Below are 18013 nucleotides of genomic sequence, written 5' to 3' on the forward strand. Positions count from 1 at the left end.
GATAAAATCCATGACATTAACAAGAAACTGTGATCTGGTAAACACGCTGTGGTTATTCTGGCATAAAGTATGGCCGAAAAAATGCCTAATCTTTGAGCAATAAAATTGGCCTAATTATTTTTCTAATTTAAAAAAAACGACAGGGTAACCCGCAAAAGATTAAACTTTTGAGGCGACAACTTTACGGAATATATCCTGTATGTTTACAGACGACTGTACGGAATATATCCTGTATGTTTACAGACGACTGTACGGAATATATCCTGTATGTTTACCGATGACTGTACGGAATATATCCAGTATGTTTACCGACGACTGTATGGAATATATCCTGTATGTTTACCGAAGACTGTACGGAATATATCCTGTATGTTTACCGACGACTGTACGGAATATATCCTGTATGTTTACCGACGACTGTACGGAATATATCCTGTATGTTTACCGATGACTGTACGGAATATATCCAGTATGTTTACCGACGACTGTATGGAATATATCCTGTATGTTTACCGAAGACTGTACGGAATATATCCTGTATGTTTACCGACGACTGTACGGAATATATCCTGTATGTTTACCGACGACTGTACGGAATATATCCTGTATGTTTACCGATGACTGTACGGAATATATCCAGTATGTTTACCGACGACTGTATGGAATATATCCTGTATGTTTACCGAAGACTGTACGGAATATATCCTGTATGTTTACCGACGACTGTACGGAATATATCCTGTATGTTTACCGACGACTGTACGGAATATATCCTGTATGTTTACCGATGACTGTACGGAATATATCCAGTATGTTTACCGACGACTGTATGGAATATATCCTGTATGTTTACCGAAGACTGTGCGGAATATATCCTGTATGTTTACATATTTTCATGGTTCTTTGGTAAATCAATAAATAAGCCACTGAACGACTTTATTCAAGACAGAAGACTTAATTCAACATAGAAATCATTATATTTATAACGTTTAAGGTCGGTTTTTACATCTCATTCTTTTTGGGTAACTCTGTTCTTACTAAAGAAATAATTAATAAAAAGTTAAAATTGAGAAAACATGAAAACAGAACAATTCTTCTATTTTACAGTTTTGTAAGATTTACAAGACTTTACAAGAGTAATCAATGTTTATCTTGAGAATTATGAGAGGTTTAAATGCGAAAAACTTAGCTGTATATAATATGAGTAGATTTTATATTTAAAAAATGAAACTTTATTAGCTTATTTGTGTTTGTGTATCCACCATCCTTTACACCCTGTATTCTAATTTATCTCTACATTAATCCCTCTGATCTCACCCTGCCACAGATCACCTGACAATCCCTCTGATTCACCCTGCCACAGATCACCTGACAATCCCTCTGATTCACCCTGCCACAGATCACCTGACAATCTCCTACCACCCAATCAACTCCTTAACTACCCCAAAACATAATTTGATGTGTGTAACCTATTCATTATCGTTAACTAACTTAGGGCCAACCGCTCAATACAACCTACCCTGGTTAGGCGGGTCCAAACTGCATGGTAAAGTGTGATTGCTTATTTGTAATATCTCATGCTTTGTAGTTGAATAAAAATATGAAAATATGGAATGAGACACTTCTAAATCACTTAATTGGTGATTTAGAAGTGTGTAGTTAAATATTTAACAATGATTTAGTTTGTTTCAAAGGAGCCAAAGCTTGTAAAATGTTAAAATCATGGCTATTGACATTTACTACAATACAGAGTGTCCCAATAAACATGGGAAATAAATGACGACGTCCAAGTGGTCGTTAACAGAATTTTTCCGGGTTATAGAGTCTCCTATGCACAGGTTTGCCTTAGTTATTGGGTTGTTTTTTAAATAAAATTAATCAGTTATCATTTTGATATCTAGGGCAATAAAAAAAAGATAACTCATAATTATGTTTTCATCGTTCAATAATGTTACGTAGAAACATTTATTCAATGGCCATGTTTTTAAAAATGCCATTTCTCAGGAACAATTATACAAGTGTATGTACACATTATACAAGTGAAGTTAGCTTCATAAAACAAGTACGGTAAATTTATCATGTATTTTCATTGAAAATTATTTTACAATAGGAAAATGCATAAACAAATAAATAAATAAATAAATAAGAAAGAAAAGTATCGGTATGCATATCCAGTTCATTTGGGGGCTGTTGACTGTATTCTCTATTTTCCGTATCCACGGCCTCCTCCTCCACCTCCGTGGCCACCTCCGCCACCTCCTCCGCCTCGGCCTGCCACCTCACAGATTCTGCGTTTCCGTGCTCTTTGTACTTGTCTTGGAACCTGGATGGGAACCTGCTGACAGGATTCTCGTGGAACCTGGTTGCACTGCTGCTGGGGCACCTAAATATAACCACGTGTTAGCAATGTCGCATAAATTTTTTTATAAGATGACATACCTGGCTGCATTGTTGCCTGGGAACACTTCGGGAAACATTTTCACACTTTTGTCTTGGTTTTTGTACTGCTACTTGCTTAGGAACCTGTTGGCAGCTCTCACGGGGTACCTGGGAGCAAGATTGGCCACCACCACCTCCGTATCCTCCTCCGCCTCCGCCACCGCTGCTGAAACTGCCTCCTCCGCCACCACCGCTGCTATATCCGCCACCGCCGCCTCCTCCTCCACTTCCAAAGGAAGAAGGACTGCTGTAACCACTGCTTACTGGGGCTGAGGACGGACTTCCATAGCTATCTCCAGATGAACCACCGAATGAGGAAGAACCGCCGAAGGATGAACCACCAGATGAGGGAGAACCATAACTAGAACTGGCTGAGGACGGAGAGCTGTATCCTGATGATATGGGAGCAAATCCTCCACCGGAGGGAGCTCCATATTCGCTTTGTCTTTTACGTCTTCCATAGGATGGGAGGGAAGCACCGCCACCTCCACCTCCATAACCGCCACCACCACCACCTCCACCGCTGCAAACTGTTTCGTAAGTTGTGGAGCAAGCACTCTCATATTTGGTTTCATATGAGGTTTCTTGCACCGTCGTACACTGCTGTTCACTTACGGACTCATAGGTAGTAGCGCATTTAGATTCATACTGGGTCTGGCAAACCTCCTAGACCAGACACAAAAACATGCATTAGTTTAATGTCGCATTTTTTTAAAGGACATTATTCCAAGAAAGAAATAAAAAATGTATGATTAATAATTTCTTGTTGGAAATTTCTTTTTATAAAAACAAAAATTCTAAAGCTCTAAAATTTGATCCATCAGAAAATTCTTTATTTTTTTTCTTTCAGGGATGTAAATAGAGAGGAATTAATTCTGCAAAGTGAGCTTTTTTCCCTCTCTTTATCATATCTCCACATCATAAGAGAATAACTTCTTTTTTTTAAATGACGAATATTTTGATTGAAATATCTTATAAAAAATGTTTAGCGTTACTCCTTTCCACAGCTGTGCTAAAGCTGTGTACTGTGAACAGCATATGAAAATAGGAAATTTCAACAATGCATGTGTTTCCTCCCTCGTACTGTGTACTGCACTGCTCTGTGTACGCAGTATCATACTCAGTCTCAGTAACATACTCTGTACCATAGAAGCACTTGGGGCCAGTATTTTCATTCCCTCCTCCGAAGAAGAGAGGTTCAGCTACCCCTACTCCTACTAGGAGCGAGACAAGGAGAAGATGCATTGTCCTTAAATAACAAATATTTATGAAGATTTAAATTCAAAACAATATTTGAAAGTTAATGAAAAGTGGAATATATGTTAAGAGAAGAAAATATAAAATCATATTTTGAACAATTTATTAGAAACCTCAATTGACCATGTCAATTCAAAAAAAAATTATTTCAAAAATTGGCAAAGCCAAAAATTACCATTTCAATAAAAAAAATTAAGATAAACTTAAACTAAAGTAATAATCTAAAAATACTGAATTGGATCAAATAAAATTGAATGATTGAACAAAAATTAAAATGGAAGAATTATAAATTTGTCATCATTACCAGTCGTTTTAGGAAGGTTTTGTATATCTGGATAAATGATTAGATGATTTTCATCCCTCTTTTATCCAACCTTATTCACGAACCTGGAAAAATTAAATTTAAAAAATGCTCGACTTATTATTAAGAAGTAATCCCCCATAAAATACTCTCTCTCTGAAGTAATATAATAGTATAAAAAATTGGACCAGTGCCCTTGGACAAACTAGATGGAGACGATCAAATTTGTGCCACATTAATGGTACGACTTGGTGACCTCGTGCAGTAATAACCAGAAAAAATAGGAAGACGACATTAAATCAATACTGTAGTGCATTTTAATGTTGTTATAAAGCAAATAGCTTTACTAATTATTTATTAAATCATTTATTAAGTGAAAAGGGTCTGTTTACACTGCACAATTGCTGTGTCTCATGTTCAATTGCCTATTCAAAGTCATAAGTTAAGTTTAAAAGTCGACTTCCTATTCCAGAGTTTTCTGGTTATTACTGCATGCTCTCCACGTTTTGATTTTACGGAAAAGTATGAGAACAGAAATTTTGTTTGGTTAAATACTAGAAATTATAAAAAAGAAATTATTTTTTTCCAATAGCTCATAAACTGCAGGAGTAATGATTGAAAACATGTAAGATTTCAATTTTATGTGAAATCTATTTAAATTCTATAATAGTTTGAACGTTCTAAAGCAGTAAACTAAAGGAAAGGTTTATTTCTGAAATTTAAATCTGAAATTAAAGAGAAAAGAAAAATAATCAACTTATAAAATTTTAAAAGCATAAGCGCAGCGTGGATCGAAGTTTTGAACAAATTTGAAATTTGAAATTTCCAAAGTTTAAGATATTAAATATAATATATTTATGATATTTATATTTAGGTATTCATAATAAATTTATATATACGTATTATGAATAATAATACATAAAAGTTAAAGTTTATGCATTCAGGAGACATGGAAATATAAAATATGAAAAAGATTGATTTTATATGTACAATGGAGAACGTGAAAAATGGAGATTTGAGAATGTTAAGAATTAAGAATTTAAAATTAAGATTACCAAAAATCAAGTATATAAAATGAAGTATATCTTTTAAATAAATTAAATGTATCTTAAATGGATCATAAATAAAATTTGGTTTTAATAAAATGAATGTCTAAAATGAAAGTATAGAAAACGAGGAAATTATTGAAATATGAAGTAGGTGTGTGAAAAATGAAGATCATGTAAGATTGAGCCTATAAAAATATATATATGGTAGTAAACTATATAAATGTGAAACACGTTTTTTGACAAAATTTAGAATACACATAATATACAATATACAAAATAGAGCATATGTATAATGGCGGTGATAAAACTGGGTAATTTATGGAATAAAAGACAAAAAAATAGAAAATATTCAAAATGGAGGATAAGAAATGGAAAATATACAAAATGGAGGATAAAGAAATGGAAAATATACAAAATGGAGGATAAATAAATGCAGAATATACTAAATTTAGGATAAGAAATGGAAAATATACAAAATGGAGGATAAAGCAAATGAAATATATGCAAAATGGGCGATTTAAAATTGAGGATACACAAAAAGAAGGATTTATAAAATGGAGGATACCAAAAATAGAGAATATGCAAATTGGGGGATATACAAAATGGAGGATAATCAGAAAGGAGAATATATAACGGGCAGAATAAAAAAATGGAGGATAAAACGTCCAAGTGTACAGACTGTAGTCCGTGATAATAATAAATTAGCCTATTATTCTCAATGTAACTGTACGAATAATCATTTAAAAACAGCTTATTTTTTAACATTTACAAATGTTCTGCCTGATTTTTTACAAAATTCTAAAGCATTCCCATCAGACTTTAATTTGGCAGATTTCTGTCCCATGTTTCCGTAGAGAGGATTTGATTAAATATCAATTATTTAAAAAATAAACCAGATTTCTCCGACATTTTGCACAACTATAAACTTGATTAAACTGCATGTAAGTCGTTCCAGTGATGTCGAATACATGTTATCTTCCCCTGAACACCTAGACATTTCATTTATTTATTTATTTTTATTTATTTTTATTTAACTACAAAGCACGAGATGATACAAATAAATAATCTCAAATATACTACAGTGGTAAGCGATTATATCACTACAATAAAGACGACTTTTTATTTAAGTTTTTATTGTTTACAAGCTTTTCTGGAATCACAAGTTTACAAATAATCAAAGAGAAGCTTAATCTACAGCTTTTCTTTGTACATTTTAAACAAAATCTTTCATAGTTCGAAATTAAAAACCAGGGCAACATTGTGGTCTCTGAACTCCTCTCCAGTTTACATTTTAAATCCAAGATGCAAGATAATTTGCTTGGAATTAATTTGGTTTAAAAATAAATGTGAAAACCAAAAATATTTCCAAAATCCCGGCTGATGTTTTCTTTCTAACATAAACATACAATTAGATTAAGATGAATTTAATTATTAGACCTTTGAGCAATTATTTTGCACAAGTATACACTCATATCTTGCAAAATATCGCAATCTATTTCATCTTGGGACACTGCACAGTCATGTTGGCTTGCAAATTTAATTCCTACGTTTATATCATTAGATCTATCAGGTACAAATTATAATATCACAGTTTTTGTAATTATGATAAAAGTATAAAAAGAAGGGGATAATGTAATTTTGATTCTGAGGAGTACGTTACGTTCCTTGTAATTAGGGTTACCCACAAGGAATGATATTTCTGGTGCCCTGAAAATGTAAACTTGTTTCGGACTTTGCCAAATCAACCATAAGCTTTTAAACAAGTTATGTAGACTTAATTTAACATCGTAATCAGCATATTTAAAAAGTTCTACAGGTCGGCTTTAAAGTTTCTTCCTTTGCTGTATGTTGTCTTTAAACATCCTTAAAAAATTTTGCCCCTGACCTCAAAAAATTTTACCTAGTAAAAAAAAACTTCATTCAAACAATCATTATCTATGAATAATGATTTATTCTATAATCAAATTTCATTATATTGAAGGCGAAGCCGAATAAATAGTCGACAGAAGAAATCAAAAGATACAAAAATAAGCAGAATAAGAAATTATGTTTGGTTCAACAGAGTTCTTAATTTTGATAGTGATGAGATATCCTTGTGTTTCTGTCTGAAAATTAAAAATCGTAGGTCACGGTTTTCCAGACACACTAGACAGAAGAAGAAGGTTATATTTGAAATTTGAAACAAATTTGTTCTTCTCAAAAGCTTGATACTATTAGATTTCAATCCTAGGTCTCTTTAATCTGTACCTACTCGTCCCTTTAAGCTGTATCTACTTGTCTCTTTAATCTGTACCTACTCGTCTCTTTAATCTGTACCTACTCGTCTCTTTAATCTGTACCTACTTGTCTCTTTAATCTGAACCTACTCGTCCCTTTAATCTGTATATACTCGTCCCTTTAATCTGTACCTACTCGTCTCTTTAATCTGTACCTACTCGTCCCTTTAATCTGTATCTACTCGTCTCTTTAATCTGTACCTACTCATCTCTTTAATCTGTATATACTCGTCTCTTTAATCTGTACCTACTCGTCTCTTTAATCTGTACCTACTCGTCCCTTTAATCTTTTTTTACTCGTCACTTTAATCTGTACCTACTTGTCTCTTTAAGCTGTATCTACTCGTCCTTTTAATCTGTACACACTGGTCTCTTTTATCTGTACCTTATCGTCTCTTTAATCTGTACCTACTCTTCCCTTTAATCTGTTCCTACTCGTCCCTTTAATCTGTACCTACTCGTCCCTTTAATCTGTGAATATGCGTCTCTATACCTACTCGTCCCATTATAATCTGAACCTACTCGTCCTTATAGTCTGTACCTACCTGTCTTTTTAATCCGTACCTTCTTGTTCCATAAACCTGTACCTACTCGTCCTTATAGTCTGTTTCTACTTGTTCATTAAACTTGTACTACTATCCCCTTTAATATGTACCTACTCGACCCAATAATTTGTACCTATTCGTCCCTTTAATCTGTAACTACTCGTTCCTTTAATTTGAACCTAATCGTCCCTGTCATCTTTACCTATTCGTTAATCTGTGCCTACTCTTCCCTATAATCTGTACCTTCTCCTCCTTATAATCTGTACCTTCTCCTCCTTATAATCTGTACCTACTCGTCCCTTAAATCTGTACCTTCTCCTCCTTATAATCTGTACCTTTTCCTCCTTATAATCTGTACCTTCTCCTCCTTATAATCTGTACCTACTCGTCCCTTAAATCTGTACCTACTTGTCACGTTGTGACGTTATATAATCTCCGGTTAGGTTTGAAACGTTCTTATCTATATTTTAAGACTCATCGGACACAGCGGGTTTAAATACTTTTCTTCAAAATACTGTAAATAAAATGTTCTCCTCGTCGACTAGTATTTTCAATAGATAATATTAACGAACCAAAAGATATAAAACTCTTGCATTACGAATGAACATGCTAATTGTTACTAAGTGTTTTGCATTAAATTATACTTTTATAATTTAACTCTTTATTTTTCATTTCATTGAAGAGAGAGAACCTCGGGAGAAACATGAAATAAAATTATGTTTATGCATACTGTGAATTATTATGTTTAGGTGACCGGTGCAGTGGCTAGAAAATTATTGTGATATTTATGTCCCTCTTCCATTTAATAATTCAACTTGTTCCAAAACAAATTAAAAACCCTTCATTTCTAAATCAAAATTGTTATAAAATACAAAATGTAGAATTCATTACCGAAAAAATATCTGTAACCTGAAACCCATGCTGAAAGTTTTTTTTTGTACTTATTTTCTACAGAAAATGCAATGTCCAATCACAAACTTTCTTCTCATTAAAAAATATGAATGTTTTATATTTAACATTCTTTGCAATTCTTTGGATCAAGAAATAAAGAGAGTGGCCCCAAATGTTGATTCCAGGGGAAGGAGAAAGATGACTAGATACAAAAACTAGGATATAGAAAGAGAAAGAATTAAAAGATCTTCGAATCTTGAATAAATTTTAGGTAGAAGATCAGGCATTTTTTGTATAATGCCTTGATCCCCATGAACAACCATTTTTTCAAATTTTCAAAGTTTACAAGTAAACAATAAGAAGCTGTTAATCTTGTTTACATATTCCTTATTCTCTGCTGTTTTAAAGAATGGTAAAAATTGCTAAATTTAAATATAAAGTCGTCTTCATTGTATTGATATATATGATGACGACTGTAAGATAGAGATAAAATATTTGCGAAATCAACTCTATTTTGTGACCCCAAGATTCCTCTAGTTTGGATTTTACGTTCAAGTAGGAGAATAGCAAATTTACTTGGTTGCACTTCCATATTAGACTTTCTAAACTTGTCTGGTCCTTCTCAATAGATCTAAAAAAGAGGACTTAAAATTTCAAACTAACTCGAAATTAACTTTGATTTGACCTGACTAGAGTCCGAATTGAATGAATTTGAGCCGCGTCTCAAATCCGCCAAAAACCGGTTTCAATTGAGCGCCGGATTAAATCTTAAAACATTGAATACGATTTTATGTCGAACCAACCATATTTGAGCCGCGGCTCAATTTTTTTTAATTCGGCTTCTGAACAATGTATAATAGAATATCTTTACGAAAACATCACGTGGATATTTTTTTTATGTTTCATCCGAAACCCTCTTTTTACTTTTTGCAAACTATCCCATTAATTAAATACTTTTTTACTATACAGTGTACAAACTTTTTACTATACAGGCAAGCGTGAAGAAGTATTAATTGCCTGGATACTCATAAAGAAACCATTATATATTGGTAATGTTAGGCATGCAAAATTTAATTTTGGCAACGTAAAACTAACCTCAACTTCTGGCATACTGCTTGTATTAAACTATTTTCAGACATACTTTCATCTCTTAGGTAAAGTACATAGTTTAACAAAAAAAATATAAAATAGCAAATACGGAAAATTTTCATTTAATGGGTGAAAATTGTTCTAAAGTTCAAACTCACTGGACTTTTAATAAGGACCTATAGTTTACCGTGTAACCCTGAACAAACATTTATAATGCTGCTTTTGTCCGCACACCGTCGCGTAGACAATACATTATACAAACAAATTTCTAACCAACAAAAACTGTAACAAGAAATATTTAAACAACAAAAATAATAATAATAACGATGATAATAATATCAATTATGAAGTAATACTAAAAATGGTAGAAATTATAATGATCATAAAAAATTATAACTATAATAATAATGATGATAATTCAATAATAATGAGAATAATATTATTAAAAGCAATAGTAAAAAAAGACAAAAAACATGAAAATTGTATTAGTCTAATCTATTACTGCTACCCTTAGTTAATAAATTTTCAGAGTATTATGTCTGCTAAATGTCACATAAATTATAGAACCGATGATTCTGTAAACTAGACCGGACTATGTATAGCTAGAAACATAGATAAATAAAATTCACAGACGGACCAGATAGAATTGTCAAACATCTTAACATTACCATAGCAGGGAACTAACAGTGTACACAGTTATAACTTACATTTGATGTAGTGTTTTGTACTGTTTTGAATCTCTGTGTACTAGAATAAAGACGACATGTTGTCAGATCTGTAAAATTATTTATCTATGAGAAGGATGATTTGCTGTTTTGGATTTGTATCTCCTCACTATAAAAATGGTAAAGTTCACTCTTTGTTGGGTTTCCAACCCTGTAAATGGTCAAAACCAGAACTAACTAGTTCTATTTTCATTATTCTACAACTTTTAAAGTTTTGCTGGGTTTAAAGGAAATATAATTGAAAATTATCAACGAAAACAACAAACATGTTGAAGGGGGTTGAAGATTAGAAGAACACTTTTCCCATAATTCATTTAATATCATTTATCAATGTTAAGTAAATGTTTACAATAACTATTTATCATCTATATATACTTTGCTTGTCAAAACGGCTGAACCGATTGGGCACAAATTTTGTGTGGGACCTCACGTGACCCAGGGGAAGGTTTATTGAACATCAAAATTGGGGGAAAAAACTTAGAAAATAGTTGGGATTTTTTTGAAAATGCGCAAATCCGAAAATAATAATTTGCGAAAACTTTTTAACTATTTAAAATGGCCGACTTTCTGAGCAACAGTTAAAAGCTAAAATGATTTACAGGAAAATTTTATAAATTACACTAAGTTTTCATCTTTAAAGGTTTCGAATAAAAATTCAAAGTTGGATTCTATTGCAAGAAATCCATAAAGATTAAAGAATTCATTTTAACTTATAATTGCCAATGGATTTCTCTGAAAAACAATTTGTGGATTTCTTCATAAAAGATGAAAAACTAGTTAAGTTAGCTTAATTAGAAAAATTTAACATGTTTTTTGCAGGGAAAATCAAAAATATTTCTGCATTTTTCACCATTTACATGAACAGAGCTGAAAACTTTAGAATAAGCTATCTTTAATCCCAATTACTTAATCTAAGTATCTAATGTACACACTTTTGATTTTCTTTGTTAACCGTTCTTTCTTGGATATAGTAGAGAAAAATCAAAAATCGTGGTGGAATTTAAAGAATTTGAGCGGCGGTTTAAATTTAAGCCGCGGCTTAAATATGGTTGATTCCACTTAAAATTGTATCAAATGTTTCAAGATTTAAGCCGCGTTTAATTTAAACCGGGTTTTTGCAGATTTAAACCGCGACTCAAATTCTTTAAATTCCATCTCCGGTTTTTTTAAATTAGAGAGTCCCTCCCGTTTCTGTATATTAATCTTAAATGGCGCGCATAATTTTAAATTTATTTGCAACTCTGATTGGTTGATTTTTTAAAACTTTTCAGGATAGAAGGACAAGATTAGGTTAGTCTCGATATTGATAAAAAGAGAGGAACAAGCATTAATCTCGATATCCAGTATTCAAAAGTTTTCAGCTCAGTATTCACAATTTTTGACGTAACACGCAGGACATTGTCCTGTTTTTTAGGTATTATATTATATCTATCTTTCGATTATCTAATGATTAAGTTTAATAATAGTTCAATCATGACTAAATTATTCTACAATGACATGATATTTTTATGCGTTTAAAGAGGATTAACTTATCTTAGAAATGATGACTGATCAAAATCTTATGTCATTTATGATAAAAAATTAAACATGAGTTATACCACGGAAATTTAAAAAAATTAATTGATTTGAAAACTTTAGAATTGTGTATGTTGTCATTTATGATCTTTTCTTTTTGTTAATCTCAAGATTAATTTAATCTTTAGTTAGTATTCAAAAAGTGTATTAGATATAACCAATAAAGTGGCGTATACAGAATTCAGCCAAATAGAAGTCGGGAAATTTTAATTTGTGCGCGCCATTTAATGAGAGAACTCTTATTGCTCGGAATCTGGAAAGGATTTCCAAGGTCGGAATTTGGAAAGGATATCCAAGGTCGGAATCTGGAAAGGATATCCAAGGTCGGAATCTGGAAAGGATATCCAAGGTCGGAAAATGGAAAAGATATCCAAGGTCGGAAAATGGAAAGGATATCAACGGTCGGCATCTGGAAATTAAAATTGTACACAGTTCCAAGCTCTGGTAATCTTTTTTTTGCGAATTTTCTTTAGAAGCCATTTTTGGATTTAAGTAGCAAGAAAGAATATCAGCAGATTGACGCTTATAAAGAAATAAGATTTATGATGTATTACTCAGACTCTTGATTATCTTAAATAGTAACAAAAATGATCATAAATCTCGAATAAATATAAAAATATTTTGTACACTCTAAACATATTTACGACCACTATTTATAGCTCCATTACTCCTGTGATTTAAATTCGCAATACTGTCTGTACAGTTTTAAAGTTTTGCATTGCTGCAATTACCCTGGAAAGGTTAGAAGTGTGCAGATATGAGATGTTTGCGTCGTGACGGATGCAAGTAAAGTATGCGAAACGTAAAAAATCATTCTAAAACTAAATCAGATTAAAAATTAATTTTTAACGAGATAACAACACGCCTTTATTCTCATTTGATTTACGGAACTGGATCCTCAATTAACCAATTAAACAATTAATTAATTAATTAATCAATGAACTTTTAAAATGTATAAAACTAAATATTAAATATTTTATGATAAAATCAGTTTTCCTTCACTAGTGTCGATGGGTAATAAAAAAAACTTTTGAAGAAAAATGTAAAAAAACGAAACAAAAATTAACCAAAACTGATCGTTTCAAATTTTCTCTTTAAATATTCTTTAGATAATTTTTTAGTACATTGTAAAGATCCCAAACAAAATTCAAAGAATGAACCAAGTTATTGCCAATCACATTTAACTTTTAGGGACTCCGGTTTACTTGAAATAGTACTGTACCTTTAATGGTCTAGGCTAAAAGACTTTCATTACATACATTACATAGAGAGCCTGTAAGGAAAATAAAAGCCCAGTTTATGAGCCTGTTAATTGTATTTAGCAAATGAAAAATTGTTAGTTCGGTAAAAATTATATCGAATAATTTATATTCCCAGAAACCTGGGTTTAAACAGAAATTTGTCCAGGGCAGCTTAACCTTTCCCAATTTTCCTAGGGAAGGAAGGGAGGGGTTAGAAGGATGGAATTGGTTTGAATAAAATGTTAAACTTCCTGGGTATTATTGAGCAAATTTAAACCAATACCGTGTTGAATCCTTTATATGTGATGTATAATGGGCGTCACGGACATTAGTGTAATTACTTTTCATTGATCAGATTCCAATATAGTATATATACAGTCATCTGTATCCTATACAGTATATAGACTACATAATAAACTGTGTATGCTACAGGACCAAGTTGCATCTCCCCCCCCCCNGATAAACGAACCGAAAACGATAGTTTTCACATGTTTTTCAGAACTCAGAATTTTAAACATTTTAAATCAGAACTGCAGGATTAAAATGCAAAAAATGCGTTCATCAATTTTCAAAAGTTGCTATTGTGGATATGGAGTTTAAAGTTGTACCTATAGCGCATAGTTTAGTTCTATCTCAACCAAAAGGTATGGCCTCTGCGGAAAGAAGAATCATGAACGGATTAAAAGATTGAACAAGGACACGAGGAATAGATTAGAATTCTGCAAACCATAGTCATTCTCATATACAGTCATACAGACAGATAATTACCCCCCCCCCTACCCTACCCTACTTTACTCACCCTAACCCCCTCTCCTCTTTCTTTCAGTCTATCAAGAACATTATTTGTTAGGCAAATTAAAATTAGATAAAATTAGAATTTTAGAGATGTACTCAACCACACGGCAAATTTGAGAAGCAACATTCTTCAGTCATATTTATGCTTACTAGACATTTAGGGCGCTTCGCGTCCAATTTTTATTTCAATTGTGAACATTTTTCTTTGTGTACAGTGAAAAAAAGTTGCGGATTTTATTTAAAAAAATCATGGATTTTCAACATTCAATGAAAATTGAATTTTGTTGGAGGCAAATTTTTGAAACTTTGATCATCTCAGTCGCACGCAAAATTTGGGCCCGATTGGTTCAGCCGTTTATTGGATACAAACAAACAAACAAGCAAATGACAGTCAAAGTATATACAATATATATAGATTTATTGTGTATATTTATTTAATCTTCATTAGGTAGTTTGCTGATTGTGAGAAATAAACCTTAATACATGGGACTAGCGATCTTAAACTATTTGGATGCTAATTTACTTAATTTCGTATCGCAAAAACTGCGAACATCATTCAAAGAGTAGAAACAATAAAAATGTGTATCATGATTAACATCTTCTTTAATTATTTTAATTAAAAATGTAATTGAAGATTTCTTAATTTATAATTGATTTAATCCTGAAAAGTGCCGTGAGCTGTTGAAGAAATATATCATTTATAACAATTAAAGTTTTCAATACCTAAAAATAACAATTAAAGAGAGGAAAGACAACAAAATCATTTCGCATGTAGTTCGTTAGTTGTGCACTGTACTGCAGTTTCAGTGAAAATTGAAAAATAAGATGTATAAAAATGTGTTCAGCAGTATAAAGAATCTCTAGGTCTTATACTTGATGGGAAACCTTCCATGAAACTGATTTTCAAAAACAAATTTAAATACAGTATTACCCGCAAAAGATGAGGATTTTTTACAACTGCACGGAAACTATTTTTAGTGCATTTTTAACCTGAATCAATTCTTCACGTAATTATTAAGTTTATACTTTAAGTACGTTCAAATTCCAATTTAAGTTGATTTCATTTCGAGAGCTCAAGGTCGTCATCCAATCTCTCGTACTTTGTGGATATCCCTATATATATATTTATTAAAAGTTATTAGAAAGCAAGGAAGCGACAGGATGTTTCAATAAACACGGGAATTGAGAGACGACTTGAAAGTCGTCTCTGATTTCTGATATTTAATGCATAGCGAAGCGAGTTAAAAAAAACAAAGCTGTACGTCTGGCAAGCTTTTTATAAAATTATCTACCTTTCTTGTGTCTTAAAAATTGACGAAGATATTAGATATTAAGACCATTTTGATTTAGTAGGTTGTGTTCGCGAAAATATTTGATGGTGATTGCTACTAATCTTACTTCTATCTGTTGCGTCTATGAGGAGAAAATTGTTAAAAACGACTAAAACCATGGTGACGTGCATACAAATTCAGAAAGTGGCAACTTCCCAAGGGTATTGTCCCCAAGAGGCAACTTTCCCAGTCTGTCCTAGACGCAGTGCTCGGCCCCTTCATGTTCTAGCTGAGGCGCTTGGCCCCCTAGCCCATCCTAGCCGCATCGCTCGGTCCCATTGCAGCCTGCGGAGCCTTAGAGGGCCTAACCTAACTTTTGGGAAGTTGCCGCTTGGGAAATTGCACATTTGGGAAGTTGTCACTTGGGAAGTCGTCCTTGTGAAAGTACCTAACACCATTCAACTCAGATCGTAAAAAATCAACTTAATTCCAAACAAATCATTTAATATAACAACCTGTAATCATCGATTTTTTTTTCGACGCATTCATATACAGTTGATATTTCATAATATTTTTACTTTAATCATTATACACAGGAACCATAAAACAAAGCAACACAATTTAGGTTGATCTAAACTTAATTGTCGCATTAGAGAATTTTCAGCACACCTTTCAAAAACAATTATTAAGCTCTATATATGGACTTTACTAAAGTTAAATATGTATATTCCCTTCTTATAAGTTTTGTTAGTTAATTCATACCAATGCAGACCCATGAAAGACCAATAAAAGAACTACACGAATCTCCCACAAGAACTTTATTCAGTAATTGAGGGTTTATTGATCTAGAATAATACAGAGTTAATTGTAAATATATGGGATTTAAAAGACTACCAACAATGCTAAATGGAACAGCTACCTGAAAGTAACAATACTAAATAAAACAGCTACCTGAAAGTAACAATACTAAATGAAACAGCTACCTGAAAGTAACAATACTAAATGAAACAGATACCTGAAAGTAACAATATTAAATGAAACAGCTACCTGAAAGTAACAATACTAAATGAAACAGCTACCTGAAAGTAACAATAATAAATGAAACAGCTACCTGAAAGTAACAATACTAAATGAAACAGCTACCTGAAAGTAACAATACTAAATGAATCAGCTACCTGAAAGTAACAATATTAAATGAAACAGCTACGTGAAAGTAACAATACTAAATGAATCAGCTACCTGAAAGTAACAATACAAAATGAAACAGCTAACTGAAAGTAACAATACTAAATGAATCAGCTACCTGAAAGTAACAATACTAAATTAAACAGATACCAGAAAGTAACAATACTAAATGAAACAGCTAACTGAAAGTAACAATACTAAATGAAACAGATACCTGAAAGTAACAATACAAAATGGAACATATACCTGAAAGTAACACTACTAAATGAAACAGATAGCTGAAAGTAACAATACTAAATGGAACAGATAACTGAAATCCCTGGCAGTTAAATTAGATCTTTAACATTTGATCTGGTTAAGAAGGTTAATCATGTTAAATTATTTTAAGAAATTACTTTTTAAACTGTGTCAACCGTGGAATTTTGAATTCTTGGTAAATAAGATTATGTAAACATGTAAACTATCCTTTTACGCTGTACTTAAACCAACAATGTTCTAAAAAAAAAGTTTAAATGTATTTTCAATTCTTATGTTAATTGTATCCCCTTGTATTTAATGCTCCATGGCCGGAATTAATGCTTAAGTCATGTTTTCAATGCCTACGTCATTCATTATTATTTAGAGTGGTTACTGAAGAATCATTATAAAAACCTAGCTCTAGGCAGATACAAACAAAGATGTACTTTCCGGTGCACATACTTGGACAGTGAGGATCAGATAACACGAGGGATGAGGAGTGAGGAGGTCATCTTTTAATGGTCGATTTCATCATCAAGTAGATTCATGTGTATTGTCTTCTATAATATATCTACATACATAAAGTTGTAATCTCTGTTAGTATGTCATATAATAACTCAGGAACCGCTAGACCGATTGGCCTCAAATTTTGACACACATGAATGTTCTTAGATTGGTTTAAAAATTCTATGTGAGTGGGTTGAAATTTCAAGAGAAAGTTTAGGTTCCAGAAAAAGCTGGGTTCCAAATCGTTAGCATTGTAAATTTTTAAGGACACTCAAATGCAGTAAACGATTCAACATTCTTTAATTTACGAAGCTTGTCGTTTGCCTTTATCAGGAGAGGACAAATATTGGTCATTTTATTGTCTATGAAGTGTAAATCCTTGGTCTCATTGTATTGTAACTAAGTGACCACTGACCACGTTTTTAGAATCAGTAATTAAACAATTCCATGTCTGCGGTCAAATACAGTATATCTGAGAAAATATGATTTCTTTTGTAGATTATACATTAAAAAATTTTAATTTTCTGTCACACAATCCAAAGTGTTATACGCAGGCTGTTAGCATTTATTGTCACCTAAATATATTAGAATACATTACATAATGTTCTATATGTATAGATATATTAAGTT

At 32.2% G+C, this 18013-nt stretch overlaps 1 protein-coding gene across 1 annotated transcript; it reads right to left on the reverse strand.

The window, feature by feature from the left end:
* Nucleotides 1–1951: 1951 nt before the first annotated feature.
* LOC111697085 (keratin, type II cytoskeletal 2 epidermal) lies at nt 1952–4089 on the reverse strand. The gene is made up of 4 exons (XM_023466963.1): nt 4001–4089; nt 3517–3688; nt 2440–3105; nt 1952–2383 (listed from the first exon to the last, which is right to left on the reverse strand). The coding sequence occupies exons 2-4, from the start codon at nt 3682–3684 to the stop codon at nt 2204–2206; spliced, it is 1014 nt and encodes a 337-aa protein (XP_023322731.1). The 5' UTR covers nt 3685–3688; nt 4001–4089; the 3' UTR covers nt 1952–2203.
* Between the last annotated feature and the right edge of the window lie 13924 nt (nt 4090–18013).

This window comes from Eurytemora carolleeae, unplaced genomic scaffold (genome assembly GCF_000591075.1).
Source record: "Eurytemora carolleeae unplaced genomic scaffold, Eaff_2.0 scaffold208, whole genome shotgun sequence".
Lineage (NCBI taxonomy): Eukaryota > Metazoa > Arthropoda > Copepoda > Calanoida > Temoridae > Eurytemora > Eurytemora carolleeae.

Coding starts and splice junctions, on each gene's coding strand:
- LOC111697085 (XM_023466963.1), bottom strand. CDS start 3,684: ATGCATCTTCTCCTTGTCTCGCTCCTAGTAGGAGTAGGGGTAGCTGAA. Junction 3,106..3,516: donor AGTGCAGTACACAGTACGAG/GGAGGAAACACA, acceptor TGTCTGGTCTAG/GAGGTTTGCCAGACCCAGTA. Junction 2,384..2,439: donor CCAGGCAACAATGCAGCCAG/GTATGTCATCTT, acceptor GGTTATATTTAG/GTGCCCCAGCAGCAGTGCAA.